The sequence below is a fragment of the Capra hircus genome, chromosome 3, assembly GCF_001704415.2.
Source record: "Capra hircus breed San Clemente chromosome 3, ASM170441v1, whole genome shotgun sequence".
In the NCBI taxonomy this organism is placed as follows: Eukaryota; Metazoa; Chordata; class Mammalia; order Artiodactyla; family Bovidae; genus Capra; species Capra hircus.
In genome coordinates this window covers 27,628,862-27,655,740 of record NC_030810.1, presented here as the reverse complement: position 1 = coordinate 27,655,740, position 26,879 = coordinate 27,628,862, and the positions used below count along the sequence as shown (strand labels likewise).

Below are 26,879 nucleotides of genomic sequence, written 5' to 3'. Positions count from 1 at the left end.
CTGAGGCTCCAGCAGGGGAGCTGCCCACCCCCACACTGGATCCCAGGGGGCAGGGGCCCCCGCTTCTAAGACAGTCCCAGGAGGCAGGACAACTTGGAACTGGAACCCAAAGAGGCCCTATGACCTAGCAAGGTCTCACAGCATGTCTGTAGGAAAACCAATCAGGCTGTCCCCAGCCCTTTGCCTGTCCAGTCCTCCCTACTGTCTAACCTCAGTCCCTCCTGCTGCTGCCAAGACCTGTTTCCTCTCCCCAGAAACTGCTGCCCTGTGAGACCAAGCCTGTGAGCCTCCAGGAGATTGTGGCAACTCAGCAGAATGGCTGTGTGAAGAGTGTAGCTGAGGCCGCAGAGCTGACCCTGGGACCCTCCTGTCCCCACCACGTCCCCGTCCAGGTGGAACAGGATGAGGAACCAGCTACCACCAGTCTGGACCACTGCACCATTGAGATCAGCGAGCTTGAGACCAACGTCTGAACCTGAGGAGCTACAGGGCCTGGGGAAGGCCTCCAGGGTTAGGGGCCAAGGGCAGGATCTCAATTCACTACTTTCCTGAGCACAAGGGCCAGGCTCACACTATCTCCCCACCCTTGAGGGTCCAGAATGGGCTCCACCTGATGGAAAGTGGACTGTTAGAAAGGGGAAAGACTGCACGTGGGGATCCCAGCTGGAGAGTTACAGGCAGGCGTAGCCTGAGCCCCGACTGTGACATTTCCACTGGGTTGGCCTGTGCGGGTGGCAGGCAGGGGTATGGTCCTCACTTTCTGGATCACAAAGTTGAGGCTCTGAAAGCTGAAAACACTTGCCCCAGGTCTCGGAACAAGTGATATCAGGACTAGGACTCTAGTTCAAGTCTTTCAAGCCCTGGCCACTCCCTGCCAGAGGACAGGGATGGCTGCAGGGTCAGATGCCGAGAGGGAGGCTCTGCCCCCTCCAGGAGCCCCAGAGCCGCCACTGCTTTCAATTTACAAAGACATAGCAATGTCCTGGTTCTGCCCCAGCTGTGTCCCAGCCCAGGTCCGCCCCCACCCAGCCTCATAACACGTGGCCTCAGACCAACAGCTCTCCCCAAGGATGGGCCCAGCCTAAAGCCGAGACCCACAGCCTTCCACGTGCCACAGCCCGTCCCGTCTCCTGACCTAGCAGTTCTGTCTCATAAAGCTCATCTGGTGTGGAGATGAAGATGTCTTCACCAGAGCTGCAGGGCCCTTAGAAACCCCCGGGCTAGTCTCCCATTGGACAGGTGAGCCAGCCAGGACTGGGGACGCAGACTCACCTGGGATGTTTCAGTCAAGCTGCCCAGATGGCCCTGGGGTCAGCACTCTCCCCACCCCCCGCCCCAAAGCCCATGTGATGAAGAGGAGTTAGATTTTCTATTCCTTTCTGTGTTTGCAAGTTCAATGATAACTAAATAAAGGTATTTTGTTTTTCAAATCTTGTAGGCTTAGTGACCATACCCAAACCAGCATTTCTTTATTGGGTTAATACAGGCAAAGCACAGACTTGCTTGTCTGGGCAGTCCGAGTACAGACGGGGCTGTCCAGGAAGCCGGAATGTAAACAGCCTTGTCTGCATAGCTGGAGTGTAGACAGGTCTGTCTGGGCTGTCAGTGTGTGGACGGGCCTGCCTGCGCAGCCAGAGTGCGGACGAGCCTGTCTTGGTGGCCAGAGCGAGGACAGGCCTGCTCGAGCCGATACATGCAGGAAGCAGAGCCCACGCTGGGCTGCCCAGGGGCCTGTCTGGGAACCACGGTGTGGACAGGCCACCCTGCTCATAGCCTGGGTTCTACAGGCAGGACCCTGAGGTCAGTCCTCACAAAAGAAACACATTTCTTCAGCCAGCCTGGCTCCCATCTGTGAATGCTTTGCTCTAAGCAGGGGGCGTGCCCAAGAAGTTTTCAGACTCTCCTTCTCTTGCTCTCTGCAGCCTCACAGTGTCTCCAGGAGGCTCACAGGGGACACAGAAGACCCTGGCCACACAGCCTGCTCTGGATGCACTTTGGGGAGAAGATACAGCCCCAGGGTTTTGCACCATGGAGCCCATGAAGCTGGGGGAGGGGATGAGAGAATCAGGAGGGTAATCAAGTCTTAAATATTCAGTAGAAAGACTGATGCTGAGGCTGAAGCTCCAAATACTTTGGCCACCTGGTGCGAAGAGCCGACTCACTGGAAAAGACCCTGATGCTTGGGAAAGACTGAAGGCAGGAGGAGAAGGGGGCAACAGAGAATGAGATGGTAGGACGGCATCACTGACTCAATAGACATGAGTTTGAGCAAACTCCAGGAGACAGTGAAGGATGGGGAAGCTTGGCGTGTTGCCGTCCATGGGGTCGGCAAGAGTCGGCTGAACAAAAACAGCCACCTGCCTCCCAGGCCCCACTCCTGAACTACCTCCATCTTCCTCCCAGGGTCATAGTCTGAAGAGTCCAGGAAGGGCCCTAGGCTCCCCTTCTCACTATAAGGCTAGAGGCTGTAGAATCCACCTTGGGAGCATCCTTCCTTTCTTAAGGCCTAATCACCTATGACAGATCAAATGTCCAGCTAACTCTTCGCATGGTGTGCCTGGCCCCCTTCCTGTAGCTCATCTCTTTGAGCAATGGTGTCTGCTCCATACAGGTCAGGAAGCTGCTCTTTACTGGGCTCAACAGCAGCGTGCTTACACACCTCTAGTGGCGGGGGGCCACCACTTCCGGGGCATGTGATCCACTGTGGGACAGCTCTGCCTGGCAGATGTTCTTCTTTGCTCTGAGCTGGGGGCTGCCTTCTTCTGGCCCAGCTCTGGCCCCGGTGGTGATGGTGACACACTGAGCTAGTCTGCCACCTCTGGGCAAGCCTGCAGGGACCAAGGCCCTGAGGAGGGTTCTGCTCCAGTTCCCAAGCCTGCCTCCAGCCCCTTTTGCATCCCAGCATCTGCTATGGGACAGACCCCATCAGTCATGCCCTCTCAGTGCCCAGGAACTCTGAGCAGCCCAAAGCCTGCAGGTCCTCTGCCTGGATGCTCAGCCACTTGGGAACACAGGGTGGGCTCACAGGCTTTGTGTGGTGGTCCCGGCCCAACCTGTTGACCCCCACCGAGTTGAGGGGCTGCACGTGCCTCCAGGCCACCTCACCTTCACCTAAACCCTGCGTCCCTGGAATTCTTTCTATGGGATGACTCTGTGGGCCCCCAGAACTGAACTCTGCACTGACTCCTGCTGGTCAGAAGGTGCTGAAGTGCTTGGGTCCTGCCCGGCGGCCAGGCCTGAGCCCAGCACCTGGCAGGAAGCACACACAGACACGGCCACAGGCTGCCAGACAGGGGTAATGCTTTTATATTAGTTTTTCTGTAACAAGAAAAATCAGCTTTGAAGTTTTTATCATTGTTTTTCCTTAAAAAAAGAATTAAAAAAAAAAAAAGGCACCCAGAACTCCCCTCAGGCCCAAAGAATAAAAATGTTCTCTCATCGGTGCAGCTGGGCCCTTCGCTCTTGCTCCACCTAGCCCCACCACCTCCGCCAAGCTCAAGTCCAAGACCTCAGCAGCCTCAGACCTTCCCTCTGGCCTCAGTGGGGCTCATCCAGCAAAGCTGTGTCTGGGCCGGCCAGGGCCTGGCGGGGAATGACTGCCCCAGCCTTGGGGAGCATGACCGGTGGGCCAACGCAGCAGTCCGGAAGGTTCTTTTCCCCAAATGGAGAGAAAGGAAGAAAACCCAGTCTGCGAGTTCCAGAGGGTGCAGGCACCTGGCCGCAGATAGCATGGAGATAACTCTGTCTTCTCCAAGGGACAGATGGAGGGGGCAGACAGACAGACGGCGAGCTGGCCATTTCTGGCTGGGGCAAGAGCTGTTGGTGGCAGAGGTCGAGAAGAGCTATTTGCATGTGACGTGTGTGTGTGTGTGTGTGTACATGTGTCCACAGGGCAGGGAGTAGGTACCCATGAGTGCTGGGGCTGGTCAGACCCTTTGCCTCGTCTGTAGGACCCAGGGACTGAGGGCAGCATTGAGTGTGGGGCCAACAGGGGGATGTTTGGAGGATGCTGTGCAGCTGTGGTGGGTGTGTGGGTGTCTGGCTGTGGATGGACTGCAGGAAGGGGTGGGGAGGGGAGACTGGGTCCAGCCTATGTGTGGAGTGGGGCCTGGTGGGCGCTGCGCTGGGAGTGTCTGTGAGCAAGGCAGAGTGGGGGCGTGCAGGGCTCAGGCATGTGCTGTAGAAAGGCTCCAGCGGTCCGTCGTCCTGCAGAACACGCGGGCGAGTCAGGGGAGGCCAAGGCAGACCTGCCCACCAAGCCCAGCTGGGGCCAAAGGGATTAGACTCTGGCAGGGTCAAGCAACTGCAGGCCCGAGGGGAAGTTGCCCTGGGAGTACAGAGCCAGTGCAGGGGGCGCCCCCTGGGAGGTGCTCCTGGGGGCCTGGTATGGACTGGAAACCTCTGGACCCCTTTGGCCTCTCCTGGGGCTGCTGATTGTGGCCAATGTCCTCCAGAGGGGCAGATTCTCTCTACCCTGGGACCCACAGTGCCTTCCTGAGGGCCCCAGCACCCCCACTGAATGGCTAGTGACCCCAGTCACTGACCCCTGGCTCTGCCCGAGGACAATGCATGGAGATAAGGGGCTCCATCTTCACGCCCCTGGGCCCAGGAGTCAAGAAAGGTGACTCCCAAGCACTGCCTCTGGGGTCGCCCTCTATAATCAGGTAGCAAGCCCAGCACACTCACCCCTCTCTCTGCCATCAGCTAGACCCCTGTTCCCTCCTCCCTATGTCCTCAGCAGGATCCTCAACCCCACTCAGACCCCTCTCTGTCTCAGACCCTACTTCAATTCAACATCCTAATAGTGACCAGTGGCCCCTGGATCCCCAGCTCAGCTTACTCTGATATCTCGCCTGACCACACCTCCTCTCCTGGCTACTCCCCACCACCATGCCCACCCTCCAACCTCTTCCCCCAGGAGACCAACCCCCCCCCCATCTTCACCCCTTCCCTTTCCAGCCTGAGCCCCAGCATCTGCAAGGCAGCCTCTCTCTTGCCAGTACCCTCAGTTTCCTTGTTCCTTGCCTTCCTGTCTCACACTCCTGGCCAAAACCTCAGCCATGGATGAATCCAACTGGCCATCGTCTCCACACCCACCCTGGTCTGCTGAGTATCTGTTGCAAAGAGAAACCAGAAGGCATCGGGCAGGTGTGACCTCACATCCAGCCACGAAGCCGCTGACCTGCATGTGACTGTAGCCTCTGGAGAACTGACCCTCCTGCCCAAGCCAGTCCTTCCTCCTGCTTGCACAGGTGTGGCTACACCCAGCTCTCCTCTCTTATGCCTTTAACTCCTCCCTCAACATAGGCCCCTCCCCATTGGCATTCAAACCAGTTCTGTTGCTTAAAAAGGGCCCAGCGTGAACAGAATCCTGCCTGAGCTTCATGCATCCTTCCCACCACCAGCCTCACTCATCTCTTCACAATCAAACTTCTCGACAGACTTGTCTATAATCCCTGAACCCTCTCCTTTCCAGCCACCTTCTCCACCCTCTTTGCCCCTGAAACTGCTCCCCACAAGGTCACGGTGACCTCCCTGTAGATAAGTCCAGTGGGTCCGTGGCCATGCTCAGCTCCATCAGTCTCTTTGTTGTGCTCACACAGCTGATTCCTTCCACTTCCTGTGCACGGATGCATAACAGGCATGCATGTGTGTGTGTGTGTGTGCACATGTGCACACAAGGGCATATGTGCCTGGGGCAGCATGCGTGCATGTACTCACAGGCACGCGCACATGAGTATATGCAATGGTGTGCTTGCCCTGCATCTGTGAATACACAGTAAAGTACGTGCGAGTGTGTCTGTGTGTGCACACGTACGGTGTGTGTTTGAGTGTCTGCTTTGTGCATGTGTGTGCATGCTTCGGTGAGTGTGAGTCAGTGTGAGTGTGTGCACGTGGGTGCACTGTGTGCGCGTGTGATGGCCCTCTGTCCTGGGCTGTCTGCAGCTCTGCCTCCCTCCCCTGGTGCTCTGTCCCCTTCCTCCCGCCGCTCCCCTCCAGCTGGCAATCCCCTTCCCTCCTCTTTCCCTGGAGAGCTCCCCCAGCCTCTCGAGGCCTCAGGGACTGTTTCAAGGTCTATGATTCCTGGACCTCCCTCTCCAGCCAGACCTCACTCTGGAGCCCCAGATCCAAATAGCCAGTCCACCCTGGGAAGCTCCCCAGTGCCCTCCAAACTCACCATTCCCCTCACCAGACCTGCCCCTCTAGTACTATCATCCACCTGGAATTCCAGGCTAGAACTGGGATCTTGTCTTCTCCCTCACCCCATGTCCAGCAGGACTAGCTGGGCCCCTCAAGTCTGCACCTCCAGACCTCCTTTCAGGCCCATCTGCTTGTCTGCATCCTCACTGCCCACCTCCAGCATCTCTGGCTTGGGTTGCAGCAGTAGCCTGCTTGTGGGCCCCCATATCCATTCCCTGCTTCCTCCCTCCCAGTTCCTGGGTGTGTCCCATCAGGGATGCATTGCTGTGGATGGAGGCCCTGGCACAGGCCAGCCTCCCCTGGCATGCTGTCATCCCCAACCTCACACCCAGGGCCTGAGCACACTGAGAGCTCTAACAGATTTGCAAAATGAACAATGAAGCAGGGTACAGAGGGTGGAGAATGGGCAGAAAGACCCTAGACTGGGGTCAGGGGCAGGAATGTGGTGAAGCAGGCTAGGGCGCCCCACACAGACCACCCACCTACGTCAGATCCTGTTCTCCCAGGCACTATCGCCTTTCCTCTTCCTCCTCGTCGTCATCGTCCTCCTCCTCCTCTTCCTTCTCCAACCGGCCCCGGTCCTTGGAAACGTCACCAAACTCAAAGTTGCCCTCTATGTCCAAGACCTGCAGGTGCTTCAGCTTCCGGAAGGCACTCTCCACCACGGAGCCCACGGCCAGCTTGTTAAACCTGTGTAGGGCACCCACGTGAGGTCTGTGCCATTAGCCGAACAGTGTCCCCACAGTGACCCAGCCCAGAAGTGAAGTGGAAGGGACAGGCCCTCCAGGAAGACATGAAGCAAGCACAAAAGAAGGGGGCTTAGGAGTCCAGGCCATCACAGGGAGTTCAAGGTATTCTGTGTGGCTAGTGCAGCGGGGAAGGGTGACCCCATACAGAGGAGAGAAGGCCTCCGCCATATATGCTCTTACTATGATCTGAGGGTGGCAGACACAGGCAAGTCTTCCCTGCCTGCCCATTGGCATTAACCTGGAGGTCTGAGGATGCTCTGTGGCCAGCCTGAAGTCACCTTGGTGCTGGGTGTAGAGGGGCACAGGAAAGGCCAGGGCCACTGTGGGTTGGGGACACATGTTTGGGAAGGGGAAGGCTGGACTCTGATCTCAGGCCCCCTCAATTCTCTGTACCTTAGTCTCCTGCAGGAGCCGAGGCATAGGTCACACTGCACCCTGATGTCACCCAGCCTGAGTCTTCTGGGCCACAAAGCCCCTGGGAGTGTACATGTTGCCTTTCTCTGATCTGTCTGACTTGGAGGGGGATGGTGGGAAAAACCACTCTGGTTCTGCTCTCCTTGGGGAGCCAGGTCCTCTGAATCATCCTAAACCCCTAGAACCCAGTGATGACCTGAACATCTGCTATCCTGGGTCTGAGGCCCAGGCCCAGCCTGTCTGGCTGTGGACACAGCAGTCACCTGTGCTTTCTGGGCCTCAGCTTTCCCAGCTGTAAATTGGGAAGATGCTCTCTGTGGTCCCTTCCTGCCATAGGAACATCAAGAATGCCCACAAGTTCTGCTTTTTAAAGTTTCCAAAGCCCTTTCACAAACCAGTGGACCCCACCAGGCCTGGCCAGGACCGTCTCCACCCTTGAGAGCTAAGGGAACAGGAGCTCACTGGGGCTCTGTGCTGTAACCAGGGCTCTGCTCAATGGAAGCACTGCTTCAAGCACTGACCTCTACCTGTGAGTGGTTCCCATGGGCCCTGATCCCTCTGCTGGAGCTGGGCAGCCCCCTGAGGGGCAGGGGCAGGGCCTCCTACCTGAGAAAAATCCCTTTGAGGTTGGGTGTGGCGTCAAAGGCATTGGCGGGCACAGCACTAATCTTGTTATTCTGCAGGTACAGGTACTCCAGCGACTCTGGGAGCCCCCCGGGGATCTCCGTGAGCTGATTCCCGGCAATGTCGAGCAGCTGCAGGGGTGAGCAGGGCAGATACAGCACTTGACAAGCAAGCTCCCACTGACCCGGAGCATTCTAAATCTCATAACCCTGTGAGGCGGGCTCTATAACTATCCCCATTTCCAGACAGGAAAACAGAGGCTCGGAGAGGTTCAGAGATCCATCGCAGGCCATAGGGCCCGCAGAGGCTGGAAGTTGGGGCTTGTGACTCTGAATCCTTGTTCTAATTGGCGTCTAGCCTACCCTGCTCCTTCCATCTGGCCACATGAATTCACAGCCACAGTGCCTGGGTGCTAAAGGCCGTCCTCCTTAACACACCTGTCACCTCCCTCAGACTAAAGACCTCAGAAGGGCAGGGACTAGGTGTCCTCCAGTCTTTAAATTGCAACCCAACTTTGTCAGATGAGGATAGGGGCGGGGCTGCTCCTTTGTGGATCTCAGGGCCCACGTGGACAGGGGCCGAGGGCCAGGATTCAAGGGCCACAGTGACCCTGGCATGGCAACCAGGCCCCAGGCTGGTCAGTGTCAGACCCACCACAGGCCTAGAGTCCAGGAAGCACGTGGCCAGGGAAATGGTGGTTTTCCCAGGGAGCAGAGCACAGCTGCCGCGGGAAGGAGACCTGGACGTGCCTGGGCCTGGCTCACTGCCTGCACCTCGGGCTGTCAGCACCCTTGCCCTGATACACACCTGTGTAGCCACGGGTGGGCTTCCATCATCTCAAGCTCCCTCCTTACGCTGACAGGCTGGGGCTCAGGGCCAGGGAATGGGGGGCCATAAATCCAGATTCCAGATGCAGGGAATCACATGATTCAGGCACCCTAGGGAGCCTCCCTGTCACCTTCTCCATCAGCAGGGCTCCCTGCTCCCCACTGGGTTCCTTCCACACGGATCCAGGGCTTCCTCATTCATTCTAGACCTCCTCAGTGCCCGTGGCCAACGGGGACATGGAATCCCTGAGACACTTCCTCTGTGCTGGGAAGTCAGGCTGGCAGGGGAGATGGTCACAACACTCTGGCAATGACAGCAGCAGAACGGGGCTGAGATAAGGGGGCCGGGGAGGGGCCCGACCCAGCCCAGTCAGGTCGGGGGGGCAGCCAACACAGGTGGGCGCTCTGGAGCAGTGAGAGCAGCTGCTTGAACAAAGATCCCACAGGCTGAGGAAGGTCTTCACCAAATACCCCACTCCTGACTGGACTCACCCAGACAGCCATTTAACCTGCCCATCGTTGGTGGCTTCCTGGAGGAGGTGACAACCGAGCTGAGTCCTAGGTATATGATAAGCTCTAGGAGGGCAGTGCAGAGAAGGCAATGGCACCCCACTCCAGTACTCTTGCCTGGAAAATCCCATGGGTGGAGGAGCCTGGTAGGCTGCAGTCCATGGGGTCGTGAAGAGTCAGACACAACTGAGCGACTCCACTTTCACTTTTCACTTTCGTGCATTGGAGAAGGCAATGGCAACCCACTACAGTATTCTTGCCTGGAGAATCCCAGGGATGGGGGAGCCTGGTAGGCTGCTGTCTATGGGGTCGCACAGAGTCGGACACGACTGAAGCAACTTAGCAGCAGCAGCAGCAGCAGGAGGGCAGTGACTCTGGATCTGTCTTATTCCCCTCTAGGTCCTCAGTTCTAGAACTGGGTCTGCATGTGGGGAGGGTTCGGTATCAGCTTGTAGAATGAATGAGTAGGTGTCACTGGCCTTCCGGCTGAGGGGACAGTATAAACAAAGTCCAGGGCACCTGGGAAACCAAGAAGCTCAGCTGGGAGCAGAGGCAGACCAGGCACTGAAGATCACAGCCAGGATTCTGGTCTGGGTTCTAAAGCGGAGCCACAGAAGGGTTCTGGGTGGGTATACAGTGAGCATGTTTGTTTTTGTATTTTTTCAAGATACCTGCTGATTGCATGTGGAATATAGGAGTGAAATGCTCCTAGGAAGCTGAGGTCCAGGAAGAAATGGGGGTGACTTGATCTTCTGATATGACCAGTAGGATGGAGAGAAGTGGAGAGATGGGGAGGTGTCATGATAGAGAGGGCAGGTTCAGTAACAATGGGCAGTGGGGGTCAGATGATATGGAAAAGGGGGTGGCAGGGCAGCGTCCACATTTCCTGTGGACACCCAGGTGGGTGTCACCCCCTTCAGCAAGTTAGCCAGTGCAGCAGGAGGAGCAGGTGTGGAGGAGAGGGCAATGGGGCTGGGGCCCCTTAAGAAGTGGCACAAGAGAGGCTGGCACAGGTGGCTGGACCCTGGTGTCTGACATGCAGCTGGGCTCTCTGGGTGGGGGAGACCCTGGCTGCTCCTGGAGGACCAGCGGCCTCCCACCACTCACCCTCGGGGCTCAGCCCCAACTCCCTGCCTCCCACTCTCAGGGCCTCTCCCCTGCACTCCGCTCAGACATCCCCACCCTGACAGCTCCCCTGACAAGCATGTACTGTGTGCCTCCCACAGCCAGGGCCCTGGTCCAGCAGTGAACACAACAGACTAAAACGCCTGCGCCTTGTTCTAGCAGGAAGAGCGGAAAACAAACAAGTAAACAGATGACCTACTGTCGGAGGGAAGAGGTTATAAAGAAAAACAAAGCAGAGGAAGGTGGCAGGCAGCGAAGGAAGACCTCCCAATGAGGGGATATTTGAGCAGAGCCTTGCGAAAAGGCTGAGGACATTTGGGAGAGGGGGGCCTGGTAAAACAGCAGAGCCTCCCAGGTTCCTTAATGAAGTTCCCTTTCAGCCCTTCACTGTGTCAGGAGGCTTCACTTGTAACCAAGGAGGCTTAGTTCACATGGCCACACAGACCTCCTGTCTCAGGTGTGGCTACAGGAGCCGCAGCCACTGGCCAGTCCCAGAAGCCCCAAGTTCACCCCTCTAGACTCTGCAGCCTGGTGAGGTTAGCCCACCTCAGGCACCTGCCAGCCTCCCCTCCCCCAAGCCCAGCCTTCTCCAGGTACCTATCCTATGCCCACTCACGCCACCTGAACTGTCCCTGTCCTTCAGTCCTCCTGGACAATGCCCCCCCAACCTGCAGCCATGACCTCCCCTTGTCCCTACAGGGTTCCTCAAGCCTGTCCCTGCAAGCTCTGGAAAGCTCTGCCTTGCCTGCCAGCTGAACTCTGCCGTGCACTGCTATACCATGAGCCTAGACCCTTGGCATAGCCCAGGCTCCATGCCCTAATGCCCAGGCTGCCCAGCAGGCCCTTCTCTAGAGGCCCTGCCCGCCTGCTACCTGCTCACCCGGGCCCAGTAGCTAGGTGGGCTCAGGGGAGCCCGACCAGTAGTACCCTGAATGGGCACGGCCCTGGCCGCTTACCTGCAGACCGGAGAGGTCAGTCCAGGCACGGGGTCCCAGGGCCCGGTTGCGCAGCCGGTTGCCGGTGAGGTAGAGCTCTCGCAGCTGGGCCATGCCGGCCAGCGCCCCACGCGCCAGGGCGACCAGCTCATTGCGCTTGATCTTCAGCACGTGCACGTTGCGTGGCAGCCCAGGCGGTAGGGTGTGCAGCCGGTTGCCGGAAAGGTCCAGCGAGCGCAGCAGACGCAGCTTGCGGAAGGCGTCGCGGTGCACCTGTGGACTGGTGATGCGGTTGTAGCTGAGGTTGAGCTCCTCCAGGTAGTAGGTGGTGGCAAAGTCGTCGCGGCCGATGCCGGTGATCTGGTTGTGCAGGATCATGAGGGTGCGCACGCGGCGGGGCAGGCCGCTGGGCACGCGCTCCAGCGCGTTGTTGTACAGGTGCACCGTGTGCAGCCGCTTGAGGCCCTGGAAGGCCCGCGGGTGGATGCCCTGCGCGCGCAGCTGGTTGCTGTGCAGCAGCAGGTACTCGAGACTGCGGATGGGGGTCAGCACGTCTGCGTCCACGCTCCGGATGGCGTTCTTCTCCAGGTGCAGCAGCACCAGGCTGCGCGGCAGCCCCGCCGGGACCCGCGACAGGTTGTTGCTGGACAGATCCAGGTACTCCAGGCTGGAGAGCTTCCTGGAGGGAAGCGGGCGATGAGGTCGGTGGGCAGGAGCCCAGGTGGCACTTGTTTCCAACATTACTCCCAAGGGAGGTGGCAGGGGACTTCCCTCTAACTCATCCCAGCTCTGCCACTAGCTGACTGGGGAACTCAGTCCTCTCCCAGCCTCTCAGTAGCTTGACTCAGTGATACACTGGTGTGAGAAGGATCTAGCATGGTTTCTGACACAGGATTTGTTTGAAGACTGACTGTTTAAAGCCTTTTGTCCTTTTAGGCTACCCTGGGCTTGAAAATAGATCTGCCTTCAACAAGAATGCTTGAGTTTCTACTTTGCACCAAGAAGCCAGCCTCTGCAAACACTTCCTTGCCTTACTAGAATTTGGGCAGGACTTACATAGCGCTATTCTTCAGGACAGAAGTGTCAGCAAAGGCACGAAGCCTTAAAGTTCCTTCTCCGAGAAAACTGGCCAGGGGCAGGTGGAAAAGGACCCGGCCACGTGAGCCCTGGGAGGGGCCTCCTGAGCGCAGAGCTTACACGGAGGCCAGGAAGGGGCTCACCAGAAGGTCTCATTGTCCAGGCCCTCATCAGTCAGGTGGTTGTTCTGCAGGTACAGCTCACGCAGGTTGCTCAGCTCACTGAAGGCACCTGGTGGGATCTTCTCCAGCTTGTTGTTCTGAGAGATGGGAGGGTGGGAAAGGGGGCATGAGGGATGGCCAAGGGGCAAGGACACAGCCTTGAGATGAGATATGGAGAGGGGTCTGGGGGAGCCATGGGGAGAGGGCCCAGGCCTAAAGGACTCAGTGTGGGGCTGACAGCCAGGTGTCTGGGTCTCTGTCTGCGTCTCTGCAGTGGATTCTGTGCCCCCCAGCTCGTGCCGAGGCCCCGCAGCCTCACGACTGTGCCCGTGACTGTGCCTGGGCTCTCCCCCTGCTCGGGCAGCGCTCCTCCCTGCCCTCTCCCTCCCACCTTGAGGTGCAGTTTGTAGAGGGCGGGTGGCAAGTGCTTGGGCACATGGCGCAGGAAGTTGCTGGACAGGATGAGGATCTCAACATTGCTGGAGCCATTGAACATGCTGTCCGGCAGCCCGGCGTCCGCCAGCTTGTTGTTGTGCAGATACACGGACCTGGGGGCGAGGCTCAGGTTCTCCCTCAACCACCCCCACACCAGCTCACCTGGTGAGCCTCCAGACCTTGCTCAGGTTGGGCCTGTGGCCCAGGGCACCCTCTTCCCATCTCAACAACCTCAGACGCCACCAAATCCAGTTCCCCCTACACAGCTGAGGGGACGAAGGAACCACCCTACAAGTTAGTGGAAGAAACAAGACTTCCTGATCCCCAGTCCCTGCTTCTCCATAACCTTCAGGGTTCTCACTTGTTCCCCAAGTATTGCAGCCCTGGAGTCCCTGCCTGTCCACACAGCTGGCTCTGAGCTCTGTGGGACCTCTCGAGAATGGAGCCTGTCCCTGTCACCTCTTTGTTCCCAGTGCCCAGCACAGGATCTGAGTTCAGAGGAGGTGACCCCTCATTCATTCAGCAAGTATACAGTAAGTGTCCCTATGTGCCAGGACTGTTCCAGATCCTAAAGATACAGCAGTGGACAGAACCAACAAGTCCCTGCCCTCATGGAGCTAACATACTACAAGGAGAGAAGACAACGAATAAGAGAAGTCCATAGGCAACGCAGTTCCTTCTTGCTGTATGGCCTCTCTTGGGCCTCAGTCTCCTCATCTGTGGGACAGAGCGATACACAGTAGCACTGGCTTCTCCGGGGAGTGAAGAGAATCGAGGCGTCAGATTCAGGGACAGAGTGGCACCTGAGGCTGTCAGCACCTCCTCCCCAGCACCCCACCCACCACCCCCGCTCACATACCTGTGCTATGGGGCCTCACCCAGAGCAGCTCTCAGCAAGGGCAGCTCTGCCTATTGGAAGAGGCTTCCCTTCCCAGGGGCTAGGCAAGGAGGGAAATGCCCTCACCTGCTCCCCACAGTTCCCCAGACCCCACCCTCTGTCCTCACCTCTGGACTGACCCCTTCTACGCCTTTAGGGGTCAGCCCTCCAGACCCCGTGCCCCTGCAGCCCTGGGTGTCTGTCACCTCAGCCCTGAGCATGGGGCATCATGCACTGTCCATCCCTCTTCTCTGGGTTGCCTGTACCCCACTCAGGGCCTGCAGCCTCTGCCTCAGCTTCCCCCCTTTCCCCAACCTAAGCCCAGGGTCCCCCTCTGACCTCTGACCTCAAGTTTGGCTTCTGACCAAAGGTGAGCCCGTAGATCTTAGTGAGATAGTTGGCAGCGAAGTCCACACTGATCAGGGCATTTGGCAGGAAGCGGGGTGCCAAGGTCAGCTGGAAAGGGAAGAGTTGGGGCAGAAAGACCAGTGGAGGGTGAGAGGCCAGCAGGGAGTCACACTGCCTGCTGCTCATCTGAGCCCCTTCAGTTTGTTTCCTCTCTGCGACTAGAGCCATCTTTCTAAAGTTCCCAATAACAAAACCAGAACCTCCATGGCTCCCCATAGTCCTGAGCTTGACGTTTAAATCTCTCCATCTTGTCCCCTGCCCTGCCCATTCTCCTGGCCTCGCCCCTCACTGGCCCCTGACACTGGCCCTCTGTGCAGGCACAGTGAGCACCCATGTTTCTCCAGCCCCAGTCCACGGTATCCACCCTTCATTTATTTGACAGTACTCCCTGAAATCTGCAATATGCAGGCAGAGTTCCAGGCCCTGGACACGTCCTAGGGAACAAGACACAGATCCCTGCCCACACCACCCACACCAGAAGCTTACATCCTAGTGGAGAAGATGATACACAAGGAATAAAAGCTTCGAGAGTGATCACTGCTGTGCTGGGAATTCAAACAGACTGAAGACAATGAATGACTTTGTAGGGTGCTTGGAGAAGAGATGACGGCACTCGAAATGCCATGGGGGGGGGGAGACCACCCACACAGCAAGGGCAGTGAGTAGAGGCCCATGTTGGGGGGATCTGCCAGGTTCTGGGGGTGGGAGCCAGTGGGGAGATGAGTTAAGGAAGCCAGGAGGGCCAGGGACACAGGTCAGCAGGCCTCAAGGAGACGTGTGGGTTTCTTCCTGGGCAGAGGGGGAAGCCGTTGGGAGGGTTTTAAGTGGGGAGGGGACAGTATAGAGCTAGAGTGGGGCAAGATTTTGAAAAACCCCTCTGGCTGCTCTGAGGAGAAGGGCCACAGATGAGAAGGCGGCTTGTCCTGTGCTGGTGGGCAGGGCAGGGGCTGGGGAGCTGTAGAGAGAGCAGACGTGGGTGAGCCAAGCACTCCGGGATTCGTGACCAGTGGTATTGCAGGTGGTTGGAGATGCCCCTTCCAGGGATGGGGAGCGGGTAGTTCTATTTCCATCAAACATCCAGGGAAGATGCTGAGGAGGCAGGTGGATCTTTGAGTCTCACATGGGAGTAGGGGAAAGCATGGAGACTGCCTCTGGACATGGCCTTGATGTAGATGGGTGTTGTAGACCAAGGAGGAGATAGTCACCTTAGGAGTGTAGAGAGAAGGGCCAGGACAGAGCCCTGGGACAGGCCGAATATTGCGAGGCTGAGAGCCTTTCACCTTCACTCCTGCTGTCCCTTTTACTGCAGTGCCCTCCCCCTTGAGGCCTCTGGTTGCAATCCCATTAGCCTTCATGGCCCTTCAAATGCTGTCCCTCCAGGAAATCCTCCAATGCACCCTCCCCATGGGGATGAGCTCTCACCCCACTACACCGATGTAGGCCTTGGCCTCAGTCATCATCTGACCACTCTGAAGCCCTGTGTTAAAATGCAGGGTCTGGACTGTGTCTGAGCACCAGTAGGAACCCAGCAGCTGGCCCAAAAGAGGCCCTGGTGAAAGTTCCCTGAGCTCAGCCCCAGACACGCTGCCCTACTGCGGGCCCCTCACCTTGTTATTGGCCAGGTACAGGTAATTGAGGTTGGTCAGATGCTCAAATGCCTCCTCCGGGAGCCCTTCAAAGGACAGGCATCGGTCAGAGCCCTGGATGAAGGAGACGCTACAGGGGAGCACGTGAGCACTGACCACCCCACACCCACCCCGCCTGGCAGGACAGGGAGGCACTGCCTGGGGCACATGCGGCTCTGGCCCTACCCAGCCAGTCCCAACAGGCCTGCTCAGTGCCACCCCACCCCCAACCCTGCTCTCAGAGGCTCAGGCTCAGAAGAGCAGATGGCAAGTGTCCGCTGATAGATGGCTGATCCTTCACCTCAGGGCAGCCTGGGTGGGAATGGGCACTCAAAAGATCAGGCCACAGGGCAGAGGACCTGCCAAGAAGGAGTGTGCCCCTGGGGACAGCTCCAGAGGGTCAGAGAGAATCCTCACACCCAGCCCCAGGCAGGGTAGGGCAGGGCGATGTCTTCTGAGCCCCCTCTCACCCCCGCCCTGCACCTGGCCCTCTCCTGCCCCATCTAGCAGATGTGCTGTCAGAAGCCAGCTGTCACCGGGAGCCCAGCCAGGCTGGCCCTTCTCCAGTCCTGAGGTCGGCCTCTGACACTTGGTTCTGAGCTCCCAGACCCTCAGATGCTGGGACTCACCCAAGTATCTAACAAGGGGAACAGTTACATAAACTGCGCGGCATCCCTCTGTGGAATACCCTGTGTCAAATGATGGCTGTGGAGAGTTTTCAGCAACATGAGAAATGCTGCTGAACTAACTGCTTAGTGAAACAAAGCAATTTTAACAGTTATAGCATCGATACTATAAGTACAGCTATGAATTAAAAACACAAAGAAAAAGGACTGGATTGGATTGTGGTGATGGCTGTACAACATATAAACTTATAAAAACTCATCAGATTATACCTTTAAGTTGGATAAACTTCATGGTGTATAAATTATGCTTTTTTTAATGGAAAGAAATATACCAAAATGTCAGTAGTGATGAACTTCACGTGGCTCAGCTGATAAAGAATCCACCTGAAATGCAGGAGACCTGGGTTCGATCCCTGGGAAGAGAAGATCCCCTGGAGAAGGGAAAGGCTACCCACTCCAGTATTCTGGTCTGGAGAATTCCATGGACTGTATAGTCCATGGAGTTGCAGAATCAGACATGACTGAGCGACCTTTACTTTCACTTTTCAGATGGCAGTGGCAGGATAATGAGTGGGGTTTTTTGTATTCTAATTTCTGTATTTCCAAAATTTCTACTATAATTAAAAACTATTTTCATCATCAGAAAAAAAAAACTTTTAAAATTTCAGGATTCTACACGCTTTGATTCTAAAGGCCGTCTGTGATTCCTCAGACACTGGAGTCTGAACTGCTCTGAAGCCTCTCCTTTGATCAGACTCCCTGGTCTCAGAAACACCCAGCGGTGGCTGTTAGGCAACCACAGGGAGCACCTGCCGTGGATCTGGAGGGCAGACCATCCCAGGCCTGCTCTTCCCCACATGCCAGGGTCTACAGGGCGGGCCTTTCCCCATAGGCACCTAGGTTCCTGTCTGGGGTCCCAGCCCTCAGCCCTGGGCGATCCCTCACCTCGGGAAGTCAGGCGGTTGTTCTGGAGGTTCAGCGTCTCCAGCCGATGCAGTCGGGAGAGCTCCCTGGGGTAGATCTTCTCCAGCTGGTTGTTCTAGGGGGGAGACATGGGGACGGTGAGGAGGCAACACAAGTGGGTGCCCAGGGCTCCTGCCCCATTAGAAGCCTGCACCCACCTCAGTCCATTCCCAGGAGCCAGTTCCTCTGTTGGGCCCCTCGATTGGGATTCTGCCCCATGGTGGACAGACTCTGGGGAATGGCTCTGAGCCAGGCCCAGGTGTGGGTGTTGCAGGCACAGGAGTAACCACAGCAGAGGTGTGGCCCCCCTTCTAAGAGCGCAGGCGTACACACACACACACACAGATATCCACAGGCAGTTCAAACTTAGAATGCTGTCTTCCCTCCAGAACTGTTCCCACTTAGTGACAAGTGTCCCCAGCCCATTCCCCCCTTCCCCAAGCCAGAAACCCACCTTTGGTTCCTGGCCCAGGGGACCCCACGTCCCCTTGGGATGTTTTAAAACCTGGGTCAGGTAGCACCTCCTCCAGAAGCCTTCCTGGGTTGGACTGGGGGCTGGACTAGGAGCTGCTCTGGCCTCACAGCATCAGTCCTTCAACCTCTGTCTGCTCTTTCTACCTGTTTAGGTCTCTGTCTCCCAGGTAGACAGTGAGCACCTCACAGGCAATATATGTTTGAGACCACCCTACTTGCCCAGCAGCCCACACAGGACCAGAAGCATAGCGCTGGTTCACAGGAGCTTCTTGGTGGATGAACCTACGGTGAGGCCTGTCCTCAGCGTGTCTCCTTCCCTCAGGGTCCCTTGGTCTGCGGCTCCCACCACCGCCAGTGCAGACCCATGGGGGCTGTGTGACCATGGGCCGGTCACTGTCCTGCTCTGGGCCTGGTCTCCTTTGGAAACAGGTGCGGCAGCCCCTCCCTGTCCCTCAGGGCTGCATGAAGGTGATTACGGTCGCATCAGCGCCTCCAGAGTTCTCATCTGGAACGCTGTGTCCCACTTCGGGAGGTTCTCAAATCTAGACTGGGCCTCAGCTGGGGACAGCACTGGACTCCCCCGAGCCCCCAGGGTCCTCCTCGGGGGTCTGCTGTGTGTTCACCTTCCTGGTCCGTAACGGTGTCTGAGGTACCCTGTCTTCCCAGAGGGTCAGCTGAGGGCAGGTCTGTGTTGGAGCTCAGACAGGTCCGGACTCTACAGACAGCCTCAGCCCAGACTCCTCCCACGAGACAAAGCAGGTCATAACATCACAGTGCTCTGTGCCGGGGATGTCAGAACCGGGATGCCCCTGGTGGAGGCATCCTTTTGTCTGACCTGCCTTAGCGCCCTGCGTCTGGAGGGTGGGAGGCCATGGGCAAGGACTGTGGTGGGGGTGGGGTGGTTCCAGGATGGGAGCCACCATGTGCGGGGCAGCCCCCGATGACCCTGACCATTGGCACAGCGTCCCAACCTCACCTGCAAGGACAGGTGGTTGGTGTGCTCAGGCAGGTCCCCCGGGAACTCGCGCAGGTCGATGCCGCCGCAGTCCACGACCCCCTCCTGGGAGCAGGCGCAGTCTCGAGGGCAGCCGATGGTGGCTGGGCCGCGCCCCGGCTCCTCAGGGCTCAGGACTAGCACCGGCTCCTCCTCCGAGAATTCATTCTCTTCGGGGCTCAGGCTGCGGGCGCTGCTTCGGCCAAACCCTGGGGCCCTCACGGCGAGCACCACTCCCAGCTGCCGCGGCAACAGCAGCAGGAACAGCAGCGCCCAGCCCTGGGCCATGGTACCTGCAGGAGGGGTCAGTTCAGACTCACCCAGAGGCCGGGGCTGACTTAACCTATCAGGTAGCGCAGCCAAGGGACTAGGGCCCATGGAAGTCATGCTGGGGCCTTCCACGCCACAGGGCAGAGCCCCTCTGGACCCTGTCCTCGGCACACACCAGCTCTGCGGGCTGCCGCCCTCCCATCCGCACCCCCTTATCAGCGCTGCCCTCTGGCGGCTGGGGAGGGGGATGCAGGTTTGGGAGTTGGGGGCAGGTGAGCTGAATCCCTGTCCTTAAGCAGATCTGCACAACCTCCCAGAACCCTCTCTGGTCCTGGCCTCAAGAGATCCGTACCCTCCTTTCACAGGAAGGAAAGCTGAGGCCTGGGAAGAGCTCGGACTTGCAGGGCTTGGCTTGGACTTGGCTGAGCTCTCGCTATCCTGGCACAGGCAGTGCTGGGAGGGGCCTGTCCTTGGTTGAGCAGCCACAGGTCACAGTGGGCCAGCAACAGGTCTGGGCCACCACAGGTCTGAGGTGTCCTAGCACCTCAGATTGCCATTCCAGGATCTTCAGGACATGGCCCTGCCTCTCCTCCAGCTCCCACACTCACCTGCCCTGCTTATTGTCTGTTTCGTGTTCCTCCCTCCAGGCCTTTGCATGTGCTGTTCCTTCTGCCCAGAACCGCCCCCTTGCCTCTTGTGCAATCAGCAGTTTCTCCAAGAACTAACGCCAGTGTTAGGTCCCCTGGCATATGAGATGCCGCAGGCCTCTGTATCACTGTTCCCCCAGGGCTTGGCATGAGTTGAAAATGTGATGTTTTGTGTTTCTTCCACACAGGGCTGTGAGCCATTCTCTGTCCCTGCATGCTGTGCACAGAGTAGTCATTAGTGAATGGAGCTGCTACTGCCTGAAAAACCCTCAAGTCCTGTCTCTGGTGTTTGCACCCTCAGCTGCCCTCACCAGCACCTGCGGTGCTCACGGGATCAACTGCCACCTGCAAGAGACCTCTCCCCAGCATGGTCCCTTCAGGCAACAAGGAGCAGGTAGAGGGATGGCCTTGGGCCATTGAGGAAGATGCTGGGGTTCCATCATCAAGGCAGCCATGGGCATGGCTTAGCTCTGGGCTGGTCCCTGGAGTTCCCTTTAAGAGACTCACTTAGCAAACATCTCTGGGGTGTCGTAAGTTGGGACAAGCAGTAGCTCTGGCACACAGACTCTGGGGTTAGGTCCCTTTTGCTGCTTGGTGGCACTGACCTTGCTGAGCCTGTTTCCTCACCTTACAATGCAGATAACAGATCTAACCTCAGAACTCCTGGAGGGAGTCAGCAAGAGAGCAGATGCAAAGCCCCTGGCACCCACTGGATGATGAGGCTGCTCTCACTATTGTGATGCTTACCAACGCAGGTACATGACAGGTGTCCAAGCCTGGGTGCACCCACTCTGCAGCCTGAGCATCTCTTCCCACCATGAGCCCAGGGATCACAGCCCAGAGGTTAGAAAGCTCTGATGAGATGCTGGGTCTGGGAGGGTTGAGCAAACGGGGAGCTTGATGATGATACTGATGTCTGGTTAAGCAGGCATGCTCTGAGCCAGAGAGATGGGGCTGTGAGCTCTGCTCTGGTCCTCATCAGTCCTGTGACTCTGGGCAAGCTTTGCCACCCTCTAAATCTCACATTCCTCCCCGTCCAACTGGGTGGCACAGAGCTCTCCTGTTGGGGAGACTGTGAGAGTCAGTGGGATGCATGTACTGCACACAGTAAGTGCTCAATAAATGTTAGCTCCCTGCTGATTAGCTCCACCACTAATATCCAATCCATGGGCACCATTGATGTCCCAACCACAACACTGTCGGCTTCAGAACCCCCCTGCTTCTTCCCCTTCCAGTGCATAGCTCCTGACTGTGCCTTTCTGGTCCAGTGCTAGGCCCACCTCCTCACTGGAGATTTGCACATTCCATTCTTCAGCGAATTCTGCTGCCCCATGGCTGCTGCGGTATTTCAGATACTGCTTTGCCTCACTCGTTGGCTCAGCCAGCTCTCGAAGGTGAGGCCCCATCTAGCCCTGTGCTAGGCCTGGGGGATACAGGTAAAGTAGATAAGGTCCCTGCCCTTAGTCTCCAAGAGGCAACAGACCCCAGTAAAATAACCACTGCCCACCAGCCTACATGAGCCCTGTAAAAGGGGCATAAGGCCCCAGAAAGAAAGCTGTGAGGAGGGAGAAGAGGGCCGGCAGCCAGACTAGCTTGACCCCATAGGTAGGTCCACAAGGCCTCAGCAGACTCAGGCCCCTGAGGCAGCAGAGAACCAGGGGGCCCAAGCACACACGGCTCCCAGGCTCCATCAGCAGCAGTGATGGATGCACGCTACAGCCTGGCCCTGCCTGCCCTATCACACGCCTCTGCCTCGTGCCCTGACCAAATGGGCAGTAAATCCTTGGCCAGCCTACTGACCGTCATTCCCAGGGCACGTTATAACCCTCCGGCTATCTCAACAGCTTCCAGCCCCTGGAGCCACCTGCATCTCCCTAGCCTGTCCGCCCGCCTGTTGGACCCCAGTGCAGATCCAAACTCTGGGAGGTGAAGTATGGGCACAGGCCCAGGCCCCAGATTCAATCAAGGCAGGAGGCCAAGAAGGATCCTCCCCACAAATCTTATACGCTCACTAGACCAGCTAGTTCTCCTCCTTCACCTTCAGTTTTGCATCTGTAAGGATATGTACACTGTATCTATACAAATATTTAATTTATATTAACATATAAACCAGATTGAAAATGTTATCACCACTACACTATAGATAAGCAGCTGAGGCCCAACGGGGTTGGCCAATACAACACAACTGTTAAGTGGCAAGGCCAAGTTCCCAGCCTAGGTCTTAACCACAAAACCATGGAGCCTTTCCCTGGGCCAAGCACAGCTGGGCACTGAGGACCCAAACAAGTGACTCAGGTATGGCTGCTGCCCTTAAAATCCTCACATAGCTACTGCTCAATATGGTGGCTGCATGTGGCTATCAGCACTTCAAATGTGGCTACACTAAATTGAGAGGTGCTATCAGTATAAAATGCAGTATATATAGATTTCAAATAGTACAAAAAATGGAAAATATCTCATTTATTTTTTATAGTATTATATGACAATATTTGCATATTTTGAGCTAAATTATTAAAAATTTGCCTGTTTCTATCATATATTAATGCATATATATATGGAAGCTAGAAAGATGGTACTGATAAACCTATTTGCAGGATAGTAGTGGAAAGTACCTTGGACTGCAAGGAGATCCAACCAGTCCATCCTAAAGGAGATCAGTCCTGGGTGTTCATTGGACGGACTGATGTTGAAGCTGAAACTCCAATACTTTGGCCACCTGATGCAAAGAACTGACTCATTGGAAAAGACCCTGATGCTGGGAAAGATTGAGGGCGGGAGGAGAAGGGGACGACAGAGGATGAGAGAATTGGATGGCATTACTGACTCAATGGACACGGGTTTGGGTGTGCTTCGGGAGTTGGGAGGCCTGACATGCTGCGGTTCATGGGGTCGCAAAGAGTTGGACACAACTGAGCAACTGAACTGAACTGAATTGAATGGAGATGCAGACATAGAGAACAAACTTGTGGACACTGTGAGGGAAGGAGAGGATGGGATGAATAGAGAGAGTAGCACTGAAACATATACATTATCATATGTAAAATAGATGGCTGGGTGGGAAGTTGCTATATGACACAGGGAGCTCAAACCCAGTGCTCTGTGACTACCTAGAGGGGTGGGACACAGTGGAAGGTGGGAGGGAGGTTCAAGGAGGGCACGTATTTATAACTATGGCTGATTTATGTTATAACTATGGCATATTTATAACTATGTTGCTATATGGCAGAAACTAATACAATATTGTAAAGCAATCATCCTCCAGTTAAAAATAAATTAATTTTTTTTTAAATGCTTTACCTGCTTCATTTTACTCTTTTTAACATGACTTCCAGAAAATTTTATGTCACTCACATAGCTTACATTGATGGTTCTCATATTTCTGTTGGTCAGTGCTGGTCTAGACATTTTGTGTAAATTGAGTATTATAATACCAGTGCCATCAGAGGTGTGATAGAGGGAACCTAGAGTCCACAGGGGCCCAGAGGAGGCCTAAGTATATCCAAAGCCAAGAAGACTTCAAGAAAAAGCAATGCTTTATCTAGCCACGAAGGATGACTATCAGGCAAAAGGAAATGGGTGATACAAGCAAGGGGATCAGTGTGTGCAAAGGCCCTGGGGCAAGAGCACTCACGTGACCTCTGCAAAGCTCACTAGAGTATCTGTGGGGGTTGGAGGATGGAGCAGTGGCCATGGTCCAAGCCAAGAAAAAAGTCAAAAGCCTAATCTTTGGAGAGATAAGAGGTTGTTGAAGAACTGGAGTGTGGCATAGGCAGGCTTATGGAGGGACCAGTGGGGAGCTCCCAGAGGCTGTGCAGTGAGGCATGCAAGGGATAATAAGACTGGTCTCGGCGGAGGGAGCTGCTAAGCTGCAGGATGGAGAGGAAGAGGCGGTTTCAAGGGAGTGGGAGGAGGAACAGACAGGGCTTGGAGAGTGGTGGCCCCAGTTCCATGTCCCCCTTCTTCCAGCTTGGCCAGCCACCCTGAGGGCCTTGGGATCCTGGGTAGCTCCAGTTCCATCACCTCATTTGCTTGTGACTTTGGTGACATCATCGACCCATCTGAGTCTCAATTTTTTTGTTTTGTTTCTCTAAGAATGTGGAGCAAGATAAGCCCCCAAGTCCCTTCTTTGTGCTGAGCCATGTTGGACCTGTATGTGGAAGAACAGTTTTTCGAGGCTTTGGAAGTCCCCACAGTGAGCAGTCCTCATGAGCAGAGCTCACACTGTTGGGCGAGAGGGACAGTTCAGTCTATGGGAGTTGTTCCAATTTGAATTGCTGTGTGAACCTGGATGAGTCGCTTCAGTGCTCTGAGCCTCTGTTTACTAGTCTAGGCAATGAGATAAGAGCTCCTCATACGGAGTCAATGAAAAGACGTGGCCAGCTGATGCTGGAACCCAGCAAGTGCAACATACTTGGGGTTACTGTTACTGTGGAAATAGCTGGAACCCACTGTCACCCACCCACCCCTACCCCCCGGGAACCAAACCTTAAGGCCCAGAACTGCTTAAATGAGGGGTTAAGGCAGGACTAGAAGAAGGAGAGTGAAGGGAGATCCAAATAATCAGGAGGTCAATCCTCAGCCCCCAGCACCACCTCCCTCCTCCACTCAAATTCAGTAAAGATTTGCTGAGCATCTGCCCTGTGATGTGTCCCCAAAGCTGTATCTTACTGACTACAACAGAAATCCCAAGACTAAGAATTAGTCTTCCTTCTTTGCAGAGGAGAAAACTAAAGCAGGCTCCCACAGTTGCCCATTCCCAGCAAGCAGCTACTCTATTGTGCCTTGGGAAGCCGCTCCTGCTGGGTTAGGGAGTTCTGTGATGTTCCCGCAGCACCCTTCAGGGCTCAGCTGAGCTTTCCCTGACTCCCTAGGCAAGGAGCAGGTGCTCAGGAAATGTTTGCTGAATGAAGGAATGTATTTGTGAAAGGCAGACTTGGAAAGATCTACAATATTATTATCTGGTCTGATTCCCTCAGTTTACTCATTAGTATTTTAAAGGCAAGGCCAGGATTAGATTTTGTGTCTTCTGATTCCTGCTCAGAGCCTTGGGCTGGTCCTGAAGACTGAGCAGAGATTCTCCTGGTGGACAAAGGGGAGGAAAAGGCACTCAAGGCAGAAGGCAAGCCATGAGCAAAGGCACAATGCGGGGAGGGTAAAGAGGGAGGTGTGTTTAAGGAAGGGTAAACAGGGAAGGGAAAGTCAAGTTTCCAAGGGCATCAGGCACTCTGCTAAGGGGTTGCTGATAGGGAGCTATCAAGGGTTCTAAGCAGATCATGGTCAGAGCTCTTATGCAGGACTTTACCAGGCCTAAAGGTGCAACCACTAAGTCACCCCTGTCCCAAGATTCAGATAGAAGGGACAAAGATGCTCCCTCAAGATTTCATGAAAGCATTCATGTGAATATGACATTTCTTAACTTGAATAGGCTGGCCCTGGACACTAAAAGGGGACATGACCTTCCAGGGGCTCCCAGTGGGGCCTTCTGTAGCTGGGTTGACCACAGCATCACTTTCCCGGACCAGCTTGAAGTCCAAGGGTAGACGCTCCAGTTTGTGTGGCCCTCCATCTTTCCAAGATGCTCTGCAAAGTGCAGGGTGAGCATCCTTCTGGGCATCCCGGACTCGGATCCGGACGATCACTGCCGCAAGCACGCTTGCGTCTGCTCCTCTCCTGAACTTCAGGCTGCAGCTACCGCCTACCCCCAGCCTCAGCCCCAGCCCCGGAGGCCACCAGCAGGTCGCCGCCGCCCCCTCTTCCACCTGACGGCGCATCAGGTATTCTAAAGCCGGATCGCATCCCCCGCCCAGGCCAGCCTGGAGGTTTAAGGACCTGCAGCCTGGAAGCTTTGAGCGCCTTCGCTGGGGCGCGCCGGCCTCGCCCCGGACCCTGCACTCCGCCGCCATCCCCCAACCCCCTTCTCAGTCCCGCTGTCCCAGCGGGGAGGCAGCCGGATAGACAGACAGACACCAGGGCCCCAGCTGAGAGCTCTGGCTCAGAGCGACTGCGCGGCGCGGGGCTGAGGAGCCAAGCCCAGAGCGGCTTGGGACAGGGACGCGCGGCTCCGCCTCACCTGTCCGCGCGTCCTGGGAGCAGATCTCTGCCCCGCTTCAGGCCTCAGTTTCTCTGTCTGTAAAGGGGTCGAAGAGTGGGCTACCTGGGATGATCTGACCTGGATAGACACGGGCATACTCAGCGACCGGGCTGCAGGTACAGGGCTCCTCTACCCTCCCCGGTTCCACCTGCCCCCTACGTTCCCTGTCGCCTGCCCGCGCCCTTCCACTCCCCCCTCCCATCCGCCCGCAGATTCTTTCCAGATGTGCGCAGCGGGAGGGGCCGGGGCTGGGACCAGCCTCCCGCCGGAGATGAGAACAGGCCCCTGCCGGGTCGGGATCGCGGAGGGTCGCGCCCCCTGAGGCAGATCTCTTCGGCTGCGCCCTCCGGGTAGGGCTCTGACTGAGGGGGCCAGATGCGCGGCCCCTCCGGGCCAGCTGCTGGGGCCGTCATACCAGCGCGGGAAGTCCGAGTCCGCTGCCCAGCCAGGTCCCGGCCCTCGGCCCACCCGGCCGCCTGCGCCCGGTACCTGCTGCGCCCCGCCGGCCGACCGCGCTCTCCCGAGTCTCGGCTGCGCTCCGCGGGCGTGGGCTCCTTCCATTCAAGTCGAGCCGTGCGCTCGGCGACCGACGCAAGTTTTGTTGTGGGTTCTCTCCTCCCCGCCTCTCCCCCGCCCCCACCCCCCCGCGTGCATCTGCTGGACGCCGGCCTCCTCCGGACACGGGCGTAGGGTCCCGGCAGGCGCGGGCAGGGGAGGGCCTGCCCCTCCCGGCGTTGGACCGGGCTGAGCCCCACTTCCTCCGGAGGAAGAGACCCCTCACCCTTCTCCGCCCTGGCGGGGCCGCCGTACCACGCCCCCACCCCTCTCTAGGAGACTGGGAAGGCG

At 56.8% G+C, this 26,879-nt stretch overlaps 2 protein-coding genes across 4 annotated transcripts in view; one reads left to right on the top strand and one right to left on the bottom strand.

The window, feature by feature from the left end:
* Positions 1-3,918, top strand: part of SLC1A7 (solute carrier family 1 member 7) — a 53,980-nt gene extending 50,062 nt beyond the window's left edge. For both annotated transcript variants that reach the window (XR_001295520.2, XM_005678397.3), the window contains exon 11: positions 255-3,918. Coding sequence is in view for 1 of the 2 variants with exons in the window: in XM_005678397.3 (XP_005678454.1) it covers positions 255-473 (219 nt within the window). In the remaining variant the exon portion in view is untranslated. The remainder of the gene's footprint in view (positions 1-254) is intronic.
* Positions 3,284-26,657, bottom strand: PODN (podocan). 2 transcript variants are annotated; one of them, XM_018044284.1, is made up of 12 exons: positions 26,523-26,657; positions 26,013-26,111; positions 19,008-19,318; positions 17,540-17,633; positions 15,951-16,015; positions 14,282-14,391; positions 13,015-13,171; positions 12,606-12,721; positions 11,407-12,064; positions 7,971-8,119; positions 6,684-6,891; positions 3,284-4,206 (listed from the first exon to the last, which is right to left on the bottom strand). In XM_018044284.1, the coding sequence occupies exons 3-11, from the start codon at positions 19,311-19,313 to the stop codon at positions 6,711-6,713; spliced, it is 1,836 nt and encodes a 611-aa protein (XP_017899773.1). In that variant the 5' UTR covers positions 19,314-19,318; positions 26,013-26,111; positions 26,523-26,657; the 3' UTR covers positions 3,284-4,206; positions 6,684-6,710. The 2 variants fall into 2 exon arrangements, with proteins under 2 accessions (XP_017899773.1, XP_017899769.1); XM_018044280.1 differs by lacking the exon at positions 26,013-26,111.